We start from the raw sequence: 20,261 nt of genomic DNA, 5'->3' as shown, positions 1-20,261 counted from the left end.
CAACAGGAAGTGAGACTAGAATTATTGACGACTCATGTCAGCAGTTCATAATAAATACTTTCTTTTTGGAGACAATCGTTTCATACATTTATATAAAAAAATTTAATTAATTTTAATAAGTTGATGTATAATGTCACCTGTCTCCTTTTTTTTCTTTTGCATTTCCGATGCCGTCACCTGGGTTTCTAGCATGTAAGTACACCTCATTTTATCCAGTTTCACTTATATTCAGAAAACGCAAGTTCTAATAAGCATAAAACAGATTGTGAGATTTCCTTCTCATGAAGAATACATGCAGTGTTCCCATAAGATTTGGCCTAAACATGATATCATAGAAGGTAGCATAATATTGTGTTTAGAAGTAAATCCATGATGCTTTAAAATGTTGTAGGCAGCTCAATGGGTTTTGGAACAGAGCCGTAGACTTAGATTTATGCTCTTCATATGAAGGAAATACTCCCAAAGCCAAATTGCCCAGGAGTGTGAAATTAAGTTCTTGACCCATCTTGTGCGATGTACTCTATGCTTATTCTGTTTCTATAATCTTCTCTGGCTTTTTCTGGCAAATGGGAGCCCACTCTGGTCTTGATGACAGCCTTCTTTCTTCATTCGTTCTACAGGGGGTGAGTTTGATTTCAATACACCTGTGAAATGAAGCAGGATTTAGAAGAAATATGCTTTAGATTCTGAGTGCAGTCATTGGCTGTCCACTTATCAGAGGATTGTGGGACTGCTAAGAGCTGGCACGCTACTGAGGATCAAATCCCTTTTTCCTTGCCGAGCATTGAACAAATAGGTTTCATTAAACATTCAAAATGCAGATAGTATGAGATTAAGTTACAAACCTTGGAAGTAATGGTGCTTTAATGCTGTAGTCATTCCGAGTAGCACAGGAAGTATTGGAGGTGAAATGCATTTCATTGCATTTCAGAAGTTGAATATGAAAATTCTCATCTTTTCATTATGGGAAGCTCATTGCTATTACTGTTTACACTGTTTAGATGTCCTTAATGACATTTTATATGTACATACACATAGACATCAAATTCATATTGTTTTATAAAAGGATTTAGTATACAGTACCTACTTCACATAATCATTCCTGGATAAAAAAAACTATTTTTGATCAAATTAGGAGACAGTTCATTAGCTTTCTTTTTTTGCATTAAAAGTTAACATGAAGTCATATAGTAGAAATAAAAGAGAGTTGAGAGTGCATCTAGAAATGTGATTCATGATGCTACTGTTAGGATACATATCACTGTATACTGTAGTAAAGTAAAGTAGCCTGTGGAACAGTGTATATGGATTTAAGAGAAGGAAAAAGAAATTCATGTTAGCATACTTTTTAAAATACTAGTGCTTATCACAGAAATAATTTTAAAAGATTATATGTAAGAATTAAATGAATTATAATGTGTTTGGACACATAAATGTATGTTAATTGCAAATAAATGAATATGTGTTACAGTTTAAATTGATATGAAACACAATCAGCTGAACGTTGTTTTTTTTTTTTTTTGGACCCACTTATGTTATATGTAATTTCATAATTTCTCAAATTTTCCTTGAAATAGGGTTGGAAAATGGAAACTTGTTATTTAAATATATTTGTAATTAAACTTTTGTTTTGATGGAGTTGCAATGTAGTAAAATTAAAATATATTTACTTTAAATGTAACATTGAATAGCACACTACAGTTAAAATTACATATATGTTACGTTACATAAATACGTTATGTGCTTTAGTATGTTATTCAACATCAAAATAAGTGTATTTGTAAAAAAGAAATGTACTTTACAAATTATTTGTACATATAATTAATATATTTTTTTATTTGACATTATTATGAAGTGCACAAAGAGTGTGTTTAGAAACATAGTCATGAAAGTGGACTCACTTGAAGTACATTTGATTATTTAATTAATATTAAACTATTAATAACTACAAGTACACATTCAATACAATTGAGCAGCTAACAGGAACTTTGACAAATGTTCTCACATTCTTCCAATAACGTTACTAAAATATTTGTTCAAAATTATCTGGTCTTTAATAACGTTGTCAAAATTTTTCACAAAAACATTATTTATCATATCATCATATCGTTTTTTTTTTTCTTAAAATGTTTTAGAAAGACGTTAGTTTAACATGTTTTAAGTGTGACTACTTGTTTCAAAAGTAACTTTCCCATAAAGTTTGAACATCCACAGAGAACATTCAGAAACAACGTGTTCATAACGTAATAGGAACAGTAGCAAACTGTTCTTAGAACACATTGTGTGTTGTCTGGATGGCACACATCCATGCTCTGTGTTTAATAGCTTTGTCAGTCAGTCTCGTTAAAACCATTCCCAGTGTCTCACCTTGATCTCCATTGGCTTCTCTGACACCCTGGACAGTCTCTCCAGGGCCTTTATTTATACTGAAGCTGATGTGAAACAGAGCACATGAAAGTGTCTGTGACCTTTCCAAAAAATGTCAGTGCTAGGACTAGTGTAGTAATGAGGAGTGAAGCAGAGGGAAGTCTACTTTAACCTTTAAGGGCAGCAGAACTACATGAAGATAGCACTGTGCTCTTAGCAACATGGCTACGCTATGCTACACACAGCAATTCTGGACTGATTTCAGGCCACATTACCTGAAGAAAAAAAAAATGAAATATTGACACTTTTGCATAGATCGATGTTCACACCCCTTTACTTAGGCTACCCTTAACTTTAAAGGGATAGTTCACTTTGAAATTAATTTTTGGTATGTTTTTAGCTTACCTCAAGGGCATCCAAGACGTCTTTTATTTAGTATTTTAAATTTTGACATTTTTCAGTCAAACCGTTGTTGTTTGACATACTATCATACTATCTATCAGTCATACACTGGAGACTAAGGGGGTCCACCAAAAAGCATGCACAGAGAAGTCCAAATTAAACATGATTTAATGACTCGTAAATGTAAGTTCACATTGATGGTCTAAGACACGAAACGAGCGGTTTGTGTGAGAAAACCAACAGTATTTATATCGTTTTTACCTCGTGTAATCACAGTGACGTCCAAGTGATCTGAATCAGTTGTGCAATGTCCAACTGAACCGAACTGAATCAGTTCAATGTTACGCCCGAAGTGATCGCTTGCGTGTGACGTCACTCAATATTTACACGGAGATTTTGGAAGTTTTATCTTTTACTAAACATATTTAGATATACCGAAATCGTCTTCCATTGCGGTTTCCCGTATATCTAAATATATTTAGTGAAAGGTAAAACTTCCGAAATCTCTGTATAAACAAAGAGTGACGTAGGCGCGCAAGCGATCACTTCCAGCGCATGCGCAGACCGAAGCGCCCGTGTCGTCAGATCATTTTGTCATGGCTGTGATTACAAGAGGTAAAAATGATATAAATACTGTTCGTTTTCTCACACAAACCGCTCGTTTCGTGTCTTAGGCCATCAATGTGTACTTACATTTACGAGTCATTAAATCATGTTTAATTTGGACTTCTCTGTGCATGCTTTTTGGTGGACCCCCTTAGCCTCCAGTGTATGACTGGTAGACAACAACGGTTTGATCTTCATCGTGGATGCCCTTGAGGTAAGCTAAAACATATCAAAAATTAATTTCAAAGTGAACTATCCCTTTAAGAACGACCCATGATTCAGTCTCAGAACTGGTATGCTATCTCACGACCAATTCGTACGAATTCGTACGAGTGATTAAAAACATGCTAATTCGTACAACCTCACTCGTACGAATTCGTACGATTTGTCTAAACCCACGTGATGGGTAGGTTTAGGGGCGGGGTCAGGGGTAGGTCATTCGCACAAATTCATACGAATTGGCCAATTCGTAAAAAATGTGTATGATTTAGAAAAAATCGTACTAATTCGTACGAGTGAGGTCGTACGAATTGTTACGAATAAGCCACCTCGTAAAATTCTCACGAATTCCGGTGAGATCGGTATGTTTCTCTCCTTAACTTATGTTCCAGCACTGTCTGGACTTTACATATAGGCTACCTCATAAGTGGATGATTTGGAACGATCTAGGCAACAACTAGGTTTCATTAAACATTCAAAATGCAGATAGTATGAGATTAAGTTACAAACCTTGGAAGTAATGGTGCTTTAATGCCGTAGTCATTCCGAGTAGCACAGGAATTGGAAGTGAAATTCATTTTGTAAACAAAACAAATTGTGCTCTTCGCAAGAAGTTAAAGGGAGACTCAACTCGTTCATTCCAGTAAAGTTTAGCTTCTTGCTAAGCTAAAGCTATAGGTGTGTTGGTAACACTTTAGAATACGGTTCCTTCGTTAATGAATAACTACACAAGAACTAATGAGTAACACAATATTAACAATCTAGTAACTATTATTAACTAACAAGAAACTCCGATTAACGAACTAGTAAGTAATAGCGCACAGACGAAAGTAGTAGTTCACTATTAAGTAATCAATAACTACTATTTTTTTAATACTTCCCAGAGAACTACTGAAAAAGTTTATTAATAATCTAGTAACTACTAGTAACTACTATTAACTAAAAGAAACTCTTATTAACGAATTAGTAAGTAATAGCTCACAGATGAAAGTGTTTGTCACGGGTGACAAAATCGCTTGGCGATCGGAACCCTCCTCAGAGTCGCAAGTTCCCTAGGGGAACGGATTGTGTGCAACACACCACTGCAGTTCCGGGCGTGATGGAACCATGCCCGCACTGATTAGCGCTAATGCCCTGCAGGTGCGAGAGAGAGAGGAGCGGCACTCACACAGGTTTCCTGTTTGACGAGTCAAGATAAACAAGATAAAAGGAGACAGACAGGAGGGAGAAAAGGGGGCTCAGACGGGGAAGACACAGATGGAGGAGGCTCAGATGGAGGACCCACTGGCAAGGAAGGGACAGGGGAAAGGGAGAGACGCCCATTTAAGCTTGCTGGATCAGAGTGATTGTTTGTAGGAAGCCTGCTGGGCTGAGCTATCGACTGGATCTGTGCTGGGAAAGGAAAGAGCAAAGATAAGTGAACTGATTTTTACTTATGAACATTTAAACCGCTTGAAGAGGATACAGTGAGTGTGGATCTGACTGTTGGAGGAGCTATGTGTTTCAGAGTGTGTGGAGGAGGAATTGAAAGTGAAACCCCATGTAAAGTGAGCACAACAAACAGAGCGAGGCCTCTGATCAGCCCTACCGTGTGAGTGAATTGCAGTGCTTTTGCCTTATTGATACACATTGATTTATTGCTGTGGAATTGAAGTGAACACAAGTGTGCTGTGTCTTTGTTGAGAAGTGGCCCTCATCAATGCTTACACGTTCGTGGAAAGTTATTATATCTGCCCCCGTCAGAAGCCCAGAGTGATACAGTGAACTGAAGAGAGAGTACTTTGTACTGTGAAGATCCTCACCTGTTCTACTTGCTGTTTGAGTCCAGAAGCATACAGCACCACTGGTAAAGTAACCTTATGACTCACTGTCTCCCTACTGTGAACTGAGGAGAGAGTACTTTGTACTGTGGAGATCCCCACCTGTTCTACTTGCTGTTTAAGTCCAGAAGCATACAGCACCACTGGTAAAGTAACCTTATGACTCACTGTCTCCCTATTGTGAACTGAAGAGAGAGTACTGTGTACTGTGAATGTCCTCACGTGTTCTATCCACTGTTTGAGCCCAGAAGCACACAGCATCGCTGGTAAAGTAATTGTCTAACCCACTGTCGCCCTACTGTGAACTGAGGAGAGAGTACTTTGTACTGTGAAGATCCCCAGCTGTTCTACTTGCTGTTTGAGCCCAGAAGCACACAGCATCGCTGGTAAAGTAACATTATGACTCACTGTCTCCCTATTGTGAACTGAAGAGAGAGTACTGTGTACTGTGAATGTCCTCACCTGTTCTACTTACTGTTTGAGCCCAGAAGTATACAGCAATGCTGATAAAGTAATCGTTTAACCCACTGTCGCCCTACTGTGAACTGAAGAGAGAGAGAGTACCCTGTACTGTGAAGAATCCTTACCTGCCATAGTCTGGAAGTCTGCAGCACCGCTGGGGGAAAAGTACGCTTTTAATCCACTGCTTCATTGCCGTGCACCAACGAGAATACCCTGTACTGTGAAGAATCCTTACCTGCCATAGTCTGGAAGTCTGCAGCACCGCTGGGGGAGAAGTAAGCTTTTAATCCACGGCTTCACTACCGTGCACTAACGAGAGTACCCTGTACTGTGAAGAATCCTTACCTGCCATACTTGCTGTATGAGTCTGGAAGTCTGCAGCACCGCTGGGGGAAAAGTAAGCTTTTAATCCACTGCTTCATTACTGTGCACCAACGAGAGTACCCTGTACTGTGAAGAATCCTTACCTGAGAAGTAAGCTGCAACCCCCTGCTCCATTATCATGCATTCATGAGAGTATTTTAAACCGTGAGAAACCCTTGGTTCAATAAAGATTGTTACTCCTTTGAAACTTATCTCTGTCTCTGTGGTCCTCTGTTGTGTGCCTGTGGTGTCGGCTCCTCACGGTGGTGACTCGGTTAGAGGGGGGGTGGTTGGTCACCCGAGCGTTCCTCCCCTCGACCTGTGACAATAAAAAGTGGCGTAGTCGGCAGGGTACACACCGTGAGTTGTAGCGGCCACAGGTACGCGATGGGGGACGAAGAGGTACCCAGGGTGGGCTGTGGTCCCAAGGGACCTCAAAGTGAAGTAAGAGCGGCTCCGCCCTCGCCACCCCGACGACCTCAGTGGGATACCCGAGGACAGCCACTGGAGAGATATGGCAAATGGAATTGAGGAACGTCGGTTCTAGGGACTAGAACCGATTGGCAAGGGGGGATGTCACGGGTGACAAAATCGCTTGGCGATCGGAACCCTCCTCAGAGTCGCAAGTTCCCTAGGGGAACGGATTGTGTGCAACACACCACTGCAGTTCCGGGCGTGATGGAACCATGCCCGCACTGATTAGCGCTAATGCCCTGCAGGTGCGAGAGAGAGAGGAGCGGCACTCACACAGGTTTCCTGTTTGACGAGTCAAGATAAACAAGATAAAAGGAGACAGACAGGAGGGAGAAAAGGGGGCTCAGACGGGGAAGACACAGATGGAGGAGGCTCAGATGGAGGACCCACTGGCAAGGAAGGGACAGGGGAAAGGGAGAGACGCCCATTTAAGCTTGCTGGATCAGAGTGATTGTTTGTAGGAAGCCTGCTGGGCTGAGCTATCGACTGGATCTGTGCTGGGAAAGGAAAGAGCAAAGATAAGTGAACTGATTTTTACTTATGAACATTTAAACCGCTTGAAGAGGATACAGTGAGTGTGGATCTGACTGTTGGAGGAGCTATGTGTTTCAGAGTGTGTGGAGGAGGAATTGAAAGTGAAACCCCATGTAAAGTGAGCACAACAAACAGAGCGAGGCCTCTGATCAGCCCTACCGTGTGAGTGAATTGCAGTGCTTTTGCCTTATTGATACACATTGATTTATTGCTGTGGAATTGAAGTGAACACAAGTGTGCTGTGTCTTTGTTGAGAAGTGGCCCTCATCAATGCTTACACGTTCGTGGAAAGTTATTATATCTGCCCCCGTCAGAAGCCCAGAGTGATACAGTGAACTGAAGAGAGAGTACTTTGTACTGTGAAGATCCTCACCTGTTCTACTTGCTGTTTGAGTCCAGAAGCATACAGCACCACTGGTAAAGTAACCTTATGACTCACTGTCTCCCTACTGTGAACTGAGGAGAGAGTACTTTGTACTGTGGAGATCCCCACCTGTTCTACTTGCTGTTTAAGTCCAGAAGCATACAGCACCACTGGTAAAGTAACCTTATGACTCACTGTCTCCCTATTGTGAACTGAAGAGAGAGTACTGTGTACTGCGAATGTCCTCACGTGTTCTATCCACTGTTTGAGCCCAGAAGCACACAGCATCGCTGGTAAAGTAATTGTCTAACCCACTGTCGCCCTACTGTGAACTGAGGAGAGAGTACTTTGTACTGTGAAGATCCCCAGCTGTTCTACTTGCTGTTTGAGCCCAGAAGCACACAGCATCGCTGGTAAAGTAACATTATGACTCACTGTCTCCCTATTGTGAACTGAAGAGAGAGTACTGTGTACTGTGAATGTCCTCACCTGTTCTACTTACTGTTTGAGCCCAGAAGTATACAGCAATGCTGATAAAGTAATCGTTTAACCCACTGTCGCCCTACTGTGAACTGAAGAGAGAGAGAGTACCCTGTACTGTGAAGAATCCTTACCTGCCATAGTCTGGAAGTCTGCAGCACCGCTGGGGGAAAAGTACGCTTTTAATCCACTGCTTCATTGCCGTGCACCAACGAGAATACCCTGTACTGTGAAGAATCCTTACCTGCCATAGTCTGGAAGTCTGCAGCACCGCTGGGGGAGAAGTAAGCTTTTAATCCACGGCTTCACTACCGTGCACTAACGAGAGTACCCTGTACTGTGAAGAATCCTTACCTGCCATACTTGCTGTATGAGTCTGGAAGTCTGCAGCACCGCTGGGGGAAAAGTAAGCTTTTAATCCACTGCTTCATTACTGTGCACCAACGAGAGTACCCTGTACTGTGAAGAATCCTTACCTGAGAAGTAAGCTGCAACCCCCTGCTCCATTATCATGCATTCATGAGAGTATTTTAAACCGTGAGAAACCCTTGGTTCAATAAAGATTGTTACTCCTTTGAAACTTATCTCTGTCTCTGTGGTCCTCTGTTGTGTGCCTGTGGTGTCGGCTCCTCACGGTGGTGACTCGGTTAGAGGGGGGGTGGTTGGTCACCCGAGCGTTCCTCCCCTCGACCTGTGACATGTTACTAGATACTTCTGTGGGAATTACTAATTATTTGGATTCATATTATAAAGTGAAGATCATTGGAACTAACTAGTAATTACTCAAGTGTTACTAAAGACATTTTCTAAAAGTATACTAAAGTTCACCAAAAATCTCAAACGTTTGCACAAATCATGACTAAATCATATAGTAACACTTGAGTAATTACTAGTTAGTTCCAATGATCTTCACTTTATAATACGGATCCAAATAATTAGTAAGTAATAGCTCACAGATGAAAGTGTTACTAGATACTTCTGTGGGAATTACTAATTATTTGGATCCGTATTATAAAGTGAAGATCATTGGAACTAACTAGTAATTACTCAAGTGTTACTACATGATCTAGTCATGATTTGTGCAAACGTTTGAGATTTTTGGTGAACTTTAGTATACTTTTAAAAAAAGTCTTTAGTAACACTTGAGTAATTGCTAGTTAGTTCCAATGATCTTCACTTTATAATACAAATCCAAATAATTAGTAATTCCCACAGAAGTATCTAGTAACACTTTCATCAGTGAGCTATTACTTACTAATTCGTTAATAAGAATTTCTTTTAGTTAATAGTAGTTACTAGATTGTTAATAAACTTTTTCAGTAGTTCTCTGGGAAGTATTAAAAAAATAGTAGTTATTGATTACTTAATAGTGAACTACCACTTTCGTCTGTGCGCTATTACTTACTAGTTCGTTAATCAGAGTTTCTTGTTAGTTAACATTAGTTACTAGATTGTTAATATTGTGTTACTCATTACTTCTTGTGTAGTTATTCATTAACGAATGAACCGTATTCTAAAGTGTTACCGGTGTGTTTACATGCACTACATCAGTCTGAATGAATCCATTCCGATTTCCGATTCTGAATTCTGTTTATGATCTTTAATCCTCGCAATCCGATTCACAAATTCGTTTACTTTACACATATTCCAATCAAATGTTCAGCGAATGTTTAGATATTGTTGAATTTGATTGAGAAAATAGATTCAAGCATTTACATGGCAGGCATTTTCTTCTATTGATTGGAATAGTTAAGGTTAAAACCACTCATTTCAATCAAAGTTTTATTCAGATCGAGATTAATTAGATTGATTGAGATGTCTGATTGACCCATAAATCAGATTTCAAACAGATTATTTGATTGAAATGAAGCCAATGCGATAAGCATAACAATTCATACAACATATACATAAACTATCGATTAAAGCATTTCATTTTTATTAAATTCTTTAAATAAATCGTTGTTGATACTTTTCAGTTTTGAATGAAGTATATTTATTATACTTCATTATAGTGATATATACTATTGTAGCTAAGCCACATAAGGAAAGAATGTTTATATTGCTGTGAAGTATTTGTATGATGCTTACCAGACAGCTGTTTTTTATAATTATTCTTTCTCTGTTGATGCCCCGGACATGTGATTGTGTTCCTGGTTTTTACCGCGAGAGTTCCGTCGCGGAGCTCCGGGGAATCCCCGTGACGTCAGTCTGATCAGCTGGGTTAATGACTTTTACTTCCGTTTAAAAGAGCCGGGAAAGCGGCGTTCGGGAGCAACGTAAACATTGCTCTTTTGGGACTAGCGATCGATCACACTTCTCCTTGGGTTGTCATTGACTGCGATTGTTGAACTCTTTGTGGAAATATACTTGTGGATTATTTTCCCTTGGAGATCGCATCACAGGACAGCGCTGTTCCTCGTCAAGTGCACGGACTTTAAAAGGCTTACCGGTGAGCCCGATTCAACACATACACTTACACTCGATTGGAACACTCACACACTCACTGGACTTATTTCATAGTTTGTAGATGTTGATTGTTGGTGCTTTGTATTTAATACACTTTGAGGTATTATAACATCTTGTTTGCTGTTGTGTTTATGGTGTGAGTAAAGAGAACAATTTCATTTAAAGAATTTATAGAGGGTTTAAACCGTATATTTTGTGGTGTATCCTGCCTTAATTAGGCTGAGCGTTACATATTGGTGGCCCGTACGGGGACCCTTTATTATTGTTCTTTTTGTGTGGTTTTTTTTTTCACGATGGAGGTAAGGAATACTGATGCAGTTACCGAAATTGTTGATACTGCTGATGACTTGGTTACATTTGAAAATGTCCCAAATAATACTGAAGCAAAAGATCTTACGTGTATTCCTGTCTCTTTTGGGACTAGACGTAATCCTACTGCTGAAATAACTTCAATGCTTAGTTCATTGTACCTTTCTGATGCAGAACAATCTGATGATGATGATGAGAGTTGTACACAAACTTTTGATATGGTACAATCATTGCAAGCAGAAAGAACTCAATGTAAAGTTGATTTATTGGCCCTTGATAACAAAGTACAAACCATAGAACAAGATTTCAAACAGTCAATGGACAGTACATTAAATCGGGAAAAAAGTTTCAGGCAGGCTGTAGATTCTAGCTTGGCAAAGTTGGAAGATTATGTTGCTGATGCTCTGGAAAAATTAGAAAGGGCTGTGACAAATTGTTTTCTGAGGAGAGATGCGAAATGGGAAAGTCAAATGAGAAAATTAAGGCTCACTAGCACTCCCACACTCACCAGATTACAGGCCCATTATCCAGATACCTCCCGATTTTCCACTGTCCTTCAACCACCGACCCCAGCTAGAGTATCTGGAACGAAAATTCCCACTCATACACCCCTCAATGCTACTTATGATGTGCAACATCCTTTGTATGATAGACAATCTAATCTGCTTACCCCTTCATTAGTGGCAGGTTCATCCTCATTCTGTGCCCGACCTCCTATCCGCATCGAATTCCCCTCTTTTGGTGACTCCTGTGATACGGCGGAGGTGCTCAATTTCATTGAACAATGTGAGAACTTCCTGGAGATTCGGCCCCTCCCCAGTGCAGAACTCTTAGGAACCTTAAGCACGGTGCTGAAGGGACCTGCTCTGAGCTGGTGGAAAGCGGAGAAGGTCAAGGTAACGGATTGGAAATCCTTCAAAGAAGCATTCATGACTGCTTTTCTTTCAGATGATTACCTCTCAGAAGTGGAGGAAAAGCTGAGGACAATGGTTCAACAGCCACAACAACGTCCGAGGGACTTTGCATATGTCTTCCGGGCCCTATGTCTGAAATGGAAGCCAGATATATCTGAGGAGGACTTAGTAAATCGCATACTTAACAACATTAACCCCAGGGTTGCAGGATGTATGAGGGGAACCATCAATTCGGTTGAGCAGCTGGTGAAGGTTGGCCCTATGGTGGAAAAGGACCACATGGGAGCCAAAGACTACTGGCAAAAAGTCAGCACTCAAAGCAGTAAAGAAAAGACCAACACGAAGTCGTCTGAACGTACCTCTAACAAAAACCTGGCTGGAGTGACACTAGCACAACCCCATCCAGTGTCATCTCTCCTGATGGTGCCTGTAAGAGTGAACGGCAAAGAAGTGAAGGCTGTATTAGACACAGGTAGCACATACACGTTAATGCAAGAAAGTCTGTGGAAACAGTTGAAAGGTGAGATTCCATCAGTTGTTACCTCCACTCCACAGAGGTTTATAATGGCGGACGGCACAGTTCACCAGTCCAGAGATTTGCAAAGGATTAGGATTCAATGGCATGACCAAGAATGCAGTTTGGATACTTATATCCTAAAAGACACTCACCTCGCATTTCCTCTTATTGCCGGTTTGGATTTCCTGAGAGACACGGGAGCAGTCCTGGAAGTGGGACGAGGCAGATATGGATTAAGATCTGAAAAAGGAAACACCTATTACTCTTTCTTGCCATCACAGATGCCAACAGGTCCGGTGATCCCAGAGGGTCAAGATCTTCCTCATAGGGATGCAAAGCTGAATTTATACTATGCGATACCATCCACAGGGAGGCTTCCAGATCTGTTCTCCATTCTCCCTGAGAGCACTATATGGGACTCGGACAATCAGGAGGAGTTGTTGAAGTTGATATTTGCCTGGCCCCGCACCACCTCCAACAACCTGGGTAAGACCTCAATTGTACAACACAAAATCACCTTATCTGATGACATACCCCTCAAATCCCGGGCGTACAGAGTGTCTCCTCTTAAAAAGCAGATTATAGAGGAGCAAGTAGATCAGATGTTGCGAGACAATATTATTGAACCTTCTTTCTCGCCATGGTCTTCACCGGTGGTACTTGTCCCCAAACCTGATGGCTCACACAGGTTCTGCGTGGATTATAGGAGGCTGAACAGCAAGACAGTGGCAGACGCTTATCCAATGCCGTTGATCCACGACATCCTTGAATCACTGGAAGGAGCCTCTTGGTTTAGTTCCTTGGATCTGCAGTCTGGATACTGGCAAGTGGAGATGGAGGGACAGAGTAAGGAAAGAACTGCTTTTATCACCACCAAGGGGCTATTTCAATTCAAGTCTATGCCGTATGGGCTCAGAAATGCCGCTGCTACCTTCCAGCGTCTGATGGAGAGAGTTCTGTCTGAGTTAAGAGGGAAGATTCGTTTTGTTTATATTGACGACATCATCATCTATTCAAAGTCAATAGAGCAACACGTTCAACACCTCAACATGGTGCTACATAGACTTAATCAAGCCAACCTGACGTTGAACATGAAGAAATGCCACTTCTTCAAGCGACAGCTCAAATTCCTCGGCCATATAGTCTCTGAGAGGGGAGTGGAGATTGACCGAGAAAAGACCAGTGCTGTTGCAGATTTCCCAATCCCACAAGATATCAAAGCTTTGCAAAGATTTCTGGGATTGGCAGGGTGGTATCATAAGTTTATACCCCATTTCGCTGACATCGCTGCCCCTTTAAACCACCTAAAAAAGAAAGGTGTTAAGTGGGAGTGGACCTCGGAGTGTCAGGCTAGTATGGATGAACTTAAACAAGCTTTGCAAAACTCACCGGTGTTAATACAACCAGACAGCACTAAAGACTTCCAGGTTCACACGGATGCTAGTGAGGTAGGACTGGGTGCTATCCTCACTCAACAATCAGAGGAGGGAGAAAAGGTGGTGGCTTATGCATCACGGACCTTAACTGGAGCAGAGAAGAATTACAGCACTTCTGAAAAGGAATGTCTGGCAGTGGTGTGGGCTGTTGAAAAGTGGAGACATTACCTAGAGGGTAGAGCCTTCAACGTCTTCACTGACCATGCGGCAATAGCTTGGGCATTCAACTGCCCTAAAACCTCTTCACGCCTAACTTGCTGGACTCTACGACTGCAACAGTTCAACTTTAAGGTCCATCATCGAAAAGGCTGCCTCAACATGGGTCCTGACGCTTTGTCCCGGGTCCCAGGTATGCCTGATGCGGATGTTGCCCCTTGTCTATCCATATCCTCCCAACATGCGTCTACATTACCTCACTCTCTGGAGGAAATTACTAAAGCTCAACAATTGGACAATACCATCACTGAATTACAATCGAACATTCAACCTCGATCAGTCAAAGATCAAGCCATCACCTTTGAAAACCTCCAAGGGGTATGGTACCGCAAAGTTCCGATGAAAGATAAAGGAGAGAAGTATCAGTTGGTAGTACCACTATCATTAACCACTGACTTCATGCACTATTACCATGATAATCCGCTTGGAGGACATCTCGGACAGTTGAAGACTCTGCTGAAGATCTTAGACGTGGCATGGTGGCCGTCTGTTAGAAAGGACGTGTGCCAATACGTCAAAAGCTGTGAGATCTGCCAGAAATATAAAGGGGGGGGGGGGGAATATGTAGCTAAGCCACATAAGGAAAGAATGTTTATATTATTGCTGTGAAGTATTTGTATGATGCTTACCAGACAGCTGTTTTTTATAATTATTCTTTCTCTGTTGATGCCCCGGACATGTGATTGTGTTCCTGGTTTTTACCGCGAGAGTTCCGTCGCGGAGCTCCAGGGAATCCCCGTGACGTCAGTCTGATCAGCTGGGTTAATGACTTTTACTTCCGTTTAAAAGAGCCGGGAAAGCGGCGTTCGGGAGCAACGTAAACATTGCTCTTTTGGGACTAGCGATCGATCGCACTTCTCCTTGGGTTGTCATTGACTGCGATTGTTGAACTCTTTGTGGAAATATACTTGTGGATTATTTTCCCCTGGAGATCGCATCACAGGACAGCGCTGTTCCTCGTCAAGTGCACGGACTTTAAAAGGCTTACCGGTGAGCCCGATTCAACACATACACTTACACTGGATTGGAACACTCACACACTCACTGGACTTATTTCATAGTTTGTAGATGTTGATTGTTGGTGCTTTGTATTTAATACACTTTGAGGTATTATAACATCTTGTTTGCTGTTGTGTATGGTGTGAGTAAAGAGAACAATTTCATTTAAAGAATTTATAGAGGGTTTAAACCGTATATTTTGTGGTGTATCCTGCCTTAATTAGGCTGAGCGTTACACTATAATTATAACTATATATATATATATATATATATATATATATATATATATATATATATATAAAATTAATTTAAAAAAATTAAAAAATAATTTGTACTTTTATTTATAACCGAAAAGTTTTTTTTAACTTTAAATACACACAATTTATTTTTTTACACATGAAATAATGAAAGAAGATTGCTTATCTTCTCATGTAATCCTTTTTTTTTTTTTGGATGTGCAGCAAATTAATTTTAAGTATTGAGTTTTTCGGATGGACTTTTATTTACTTTGTGAGTTTATAAAATTTCATGCTGTTATAAATTATTATCCATTTTTTGCGTTTGGTTAATGTTCATTATTGTCAAATATTATTGCTCTTGCCACTTTTTTCCCCTCGAATCTCACGGCCCATTAGTGCTGTGAGTGTAAAACAAACGGACACCAAAGAGATATCAGGGATAGATGGAGTCAACATGAAACATTCGGTTGCAGAAGTGTCTTTGGATGATAAACTCCCCCGTGGAGCGTTAATGTGCCGTCATCCACACTAATCACCGCTTGAGCTCAGATCAGCACTAAACTGCAGTCGCATTTCAGACATCCATCATCCTCTCACACCGTCTTCACTAGCACACTGTCTTACATGTACCACCGTCTACCATAAGAAAACCCCATCAGAGCTTCAGCTGTTGGGCCGGTGCCGTTTGAAACAGCGGTGGCTGACTGACGGGATCCTAGAGAGGGTTGGTCCCGTGTTAATGTGCGGGATGTACTGTAGCGATTGTCTCAGCGGGTCTCGCTGTCTGGTTAACTGCATAAATGTGAAACGTCGACTGCACACAGTGGTGTGTGAAATGACGTCCAGCTGTTTTTAATAGCCTATCACAATCGAGTGACAGACACAACAGGAGAACAAGAAGTGCTGTCATATTACCGTCCTCCCAAGCTAATGATATTTAGATATTTGTGTGCGTGTAGGATGCATACAAATGGACATTTCAGACCTTAAAAGTTCACATATTATGTATTTGTGTGTGTGTGTGTTTGTAGGGCTACACACCGCTCCACCTGGCTTCTCTGCACGGACATGGCAAAATCATGCAGCTCCTGATCAATAACTACAGTAAGTGGATTAAACACAATCCCCAATCAATTCATTATAAACAATATAATTAGAAAAAAAATAAAATAAAAGAATGCCTGTTTTTCCATTCATCTTTTGTAAAAAATGTATAGGTAATAAAATATGTATTTGATCCTGGAACACCATTTCTGAATGTAGTCCCAATCATATCCCTACCCCAAAATCTAACCCTATATGCATTAACTTATTCCTAAAATCAGAGGGAAATGACAGGTGAATAACACTCATGTAGAAGCACCTAACCCTGAATAAAGCCTAAACTTGACAGAAACGGTGACCTTGTCCCTCAAATCTGATTGGTTGAAGGGAAATAAAGAAACCCTGAAGACCACGAGGTCAAAAAATCACTTAGATATCAGATAATACCCTATCTCACGACCAATTCGTACGAATTCGTACGAGTGATTAAAAAGTGGCTAATTCGTACTAATTCATACGACCTCACTCGTACGAATTCTTACGATTTGTCTAAACCCACGCGATGGTTAAGTTTAGGGTCATTCGTACGAATTCATATGAATTGGCCAATTCGTAAAATATGTACGATTTAGCAAAATCGTACTAATTCGTACGAGTGAGGTTGTATAAATTGTTACGAATTAGCCACCTCGTAAAATTCGTACGAATTCCCGTGAGATCGGGTTGGATAATGTGACCAGTTTTTGACATGACAAGGTTGTAAAATGTCATTTGGTCTAACCTCCAAAAACACATAATGATAATAATGAATGATATTAAAATAATAATAATAAATTAGCTTATTTTTATCATGAAAATGTATGTATTTTCATTAATTTATTCATTAATTCACCCATTCATTATGAAAAATGACCACTAGGTATTACTACACCATCTGTGTGATGTCTAACGACTGATCTATAATGTTGAAACAGTGACTTGTTAACTTCTCCAAAGATGCATTGCAGTGTTACGAGAAACACCCCTCGATGTAGCCTGAGAGCGGCAGACACGGATTTTAAAACCACCCATGTTAAAACCATGAAGGACAAAGGGGAAGATTAAAAAAAGAATCACAAAAAGGAATTTCAAACCAAAGAGATAAATAAGGATCACAAAAGAATTTCCCATTATATAATGTTCCTTAACGCTGTCAGAAAATCCAGCTCACAGATATGATCAATGATGCCGAGCTGAAGTTACTGTGCAGTCACAAATGATAATTGGTTTTTAGGGGAGAAAACAGCAGTGATGGCCCTCATACTGTGAGCTAACACTAGCTCTCGCTAATGAAGCTAACTAGGGTGTGTGTCAATAGAGTAATTCAAAAGAAGAGTCCCTTGAGATCTCGGACGGCGTACACGCATATATGTGTGGGGGGGTCTAGTTTGTAAAATCCCCTAACAGAGAATAGATGTTGTGTGTTCGGTGTCCACTAGGCCCTTTTGTGTTTGTAATTCACTAAAACACATATGGTCCAGGTCAATATTAGCTCCCACCTCCTCTGTACAAACCACTGAGTTTCCATATGGTGTGTGGAAATGGATACTCCATGGTTTCCCTTCACCACCTACAGCTCACTTGGACCCTACACTGAGAGAGATAAAGAGGATTGTCCTTCCTTTTCTATTTTTTTTTTTCAAGTACCACGAATGTTCAGCCAATTTGTAAATTGCTCTCTTCACAAAATGACACCACAGATCAGCAATCTAGTGAGGTTTAGGTCAGTCATCCTCAATTGGTTTGGATAAGTCACAATGGGCAAATTATATACAGATGTATTCCTTATGAATTAATAAATATAATGATATTTATGGATACTTGAATACACCTCTTCTTAATAGAAGAGGTGTATTCAAGTATCCATAAATATCATTATATTTATTAATTGATTGAATTAATTGAATGAACATGTTTTTAATTTTTTTCCACTCGCAATCGCTATCGCTCTAAATATAAATATCTTTAGTGAGAGAAGGCCTGACAATGATCGCAGTAGCCAAGGAGGCTCACAGAGAGCCTCAGCACGACAACTCTAAATTGAGAGGAGACCTTACAACGCCCCACATTTAGGATATCTAGCCAAGGAGGCTCACAAAGAGCTGACAACTCACAATTGTATATCCTAGCAGAGCTTTGGGGGAATTGTTTTGGCTGTACAGCAGCTCTAGAATAAGTTACTGTAAGTTTTGATTGATTCACTTCCGTTGCAAAGATCATTAGGCATTAACTTGGGGGCTGCTTACACCAGACCGTACTGCGCTCTGGCCGCTCATTTTGCACAACAACAGTGCCTGTTGGCTCGAGAACGTAAAACTTGAAATAGATTCCCAGGCGGCAAGCGTTGGCATTTTTTTAAAAAAAAAATGTTATCTCTGTGAAAGCTTCAAAAATGTGAATCTGTGAAAACGTTGACACTGTGCACATGCAAATTACATGTTCAGTCTGTAGGTATGCGAATTTGAATATATATGTGTGTGCAGGCGTGTAGTCTTTCTTTACAAATTGACCCTTAACAAATTACTTGTCTGGCCTTAAAAATTCATAATACAGAATTTTTGGTTGCTTCCGCGTATAAATGTGAACTGGAATCATTTTGACAACATTTTATCTGACCAGAGGTAAAGGAGGCCTTCAGGATGCATATCCAGGGCACGAAGCTCCCGTTCCACCACATCCCAAAGATGCTCTATTGGGTTGACATCTGGTGGCTGTGGGGACCATTTTAGTTCAGTCAAGTCATTGTCATGTTCAAGAAACCAGTTTGAAATGATTTGAGCTTTGTGACATGGTGCATTATCCTGCTGGAAGTAGCCATCAGAGGATGGGGACATGGTGGCCATAAAGGGATGGACATGGTCAGAAACAATGCTCAGGTAGGCCGTGGCATTTAAACGATGCCCAATTGGAACTAAAGAGCCTAAAGTGTGCCAAGAAAACATCCCCCACACCATTACATCACCACCACCAGCCTGCACAGTGGTAACAAGGCATGATGGATCCATGTTCTCATTCTGTTTAAGCCAAATTCTGACTCTACCATCTGAATGTCTCAACAGTAATCCAGACTCATTAGAACATGCAACATTTTTCCAGTCTTCAACTGTGCAATTTTGGTGAGCTCTTGCAAATTGTAGCCTCTTTTTCCTATTTGTAGTGGAGATGAGTGGTACCCGGTGGGGTCTTCTGCTGTTGTAGCCCATCCGCCTCAAGGTTGTGCGTGTTGTGGCTTCACAAATGCTTTGCTGCATACCTCGGTTGTAACGAGTGGTTATTTCAGTCAAAGTTGCTCTTCTATCAGCTTGAATCAGTCGGCCCATTCTCCTCTGACCTCTAGCATCAACAAGGCATTTTCGCCCACAGGACTGCCGCATACTGGATGTTTTTCCCTTTCACACCATTCTTTGTAAACCCTAGAAATGGTTGTGTGTGAAAATCCCAGTCACTGAGCAGATTGTGAAATACTCAGACCGGCCCGTCTGGCACCAACAACCAAGCCACGCTCAAAATCGCTTAAATCACCTTTCTTTCCCAATCTGACATTCAGTTTGGAGTTCAGGAGATTGTCTTGAGCAGGACCACACCCCTAAATACATTGAAGCAACTGCCATGTGATTGGTTGATTAGGTAATTGCATTAATGAGAAACTGAACAGGTGTTCCTAATAATCCTTTAGGTGAGTGTATGTGTATGCTTGGTCAAAGAGATGTGATTTTGGTATATATTTAAACTGGACAATGGTAGGAAGACTGTTTCAAAGTTTAGGTGCTAAATGGGAAAAGGATCTACCACCAGCAGTCGATTTTGATATTCCAGATATTTATGATATTATCAACTAGCCGGACTTTTTTGATCGCAATTGCTAAACCATTTAGTGCTTTGTAAGAAATCAGCAGTATTTTAAAATTTCTACAATGTTTAATAGACCCTTTTAGAGTTGGTAAACATGGTGACGTTTTTTTGTGGGCGGAGCTTAGGTGGAGGCAGAAAG

General features: G+C 40.6%; 1 protein-coding gene and 1 long non-coding RNA gene across 2 annotated transcripts in view; one reads left to right on the top strand and one right to left on the bottom strand.

Annotated features, from left to right (window-relative positions):
• The window catches only part of LOC120468187 (uncharacterized), a 147,690-nt gene that overhangs the window by 108,373 nt on the left and 19,056 nt on the right, over positions 1–20,261 (top strand). The window contains exon 8 of the mRNA XM_089127679.1: positions 16,219–16,291. Within this exon, the coding sequence (XP_088983805.1) occupies positions 16,219–16,291 (73 nt within the window). The remainder of the gene's footprint in view (positions 1–16,218; positions 16,292–20,261) is intronic.
• LOC120487010 (uncharacterized) lies at positions 11,119–11,885 on the bottom strand. The gene is made up of 3 exons (XR_016150726.1): positions 11,537–11,885; positions 11,375–11,448; positions 11,119–11,270 (listed from the first exon to the last, which is right to left on the bottom strand). It is a non-coding gene; the product is annotated as an uncharacterized LOC120487010 (long non-coding RNA).

The sequence above is a fragment of the Pimephales promelas genome, chromosome 25 (assembly GCF_988280905.1).
Source record: "Pimephales promelas chromosome 25, fPimPro1.hap1.1, whole genome shotgun sequence".
Lineage (NCBI taxonomy): Eukaryota > Metazoa > Chordata > Actinopteri > Cypriniformes > Leuciscidae > Pimephales > Pimephales promelas.
The sequence above is the reverse complement of the archived record's forward strand: the minus strand, read 5'-3'. Positions and strand labels throughout refer to the sequence as shown.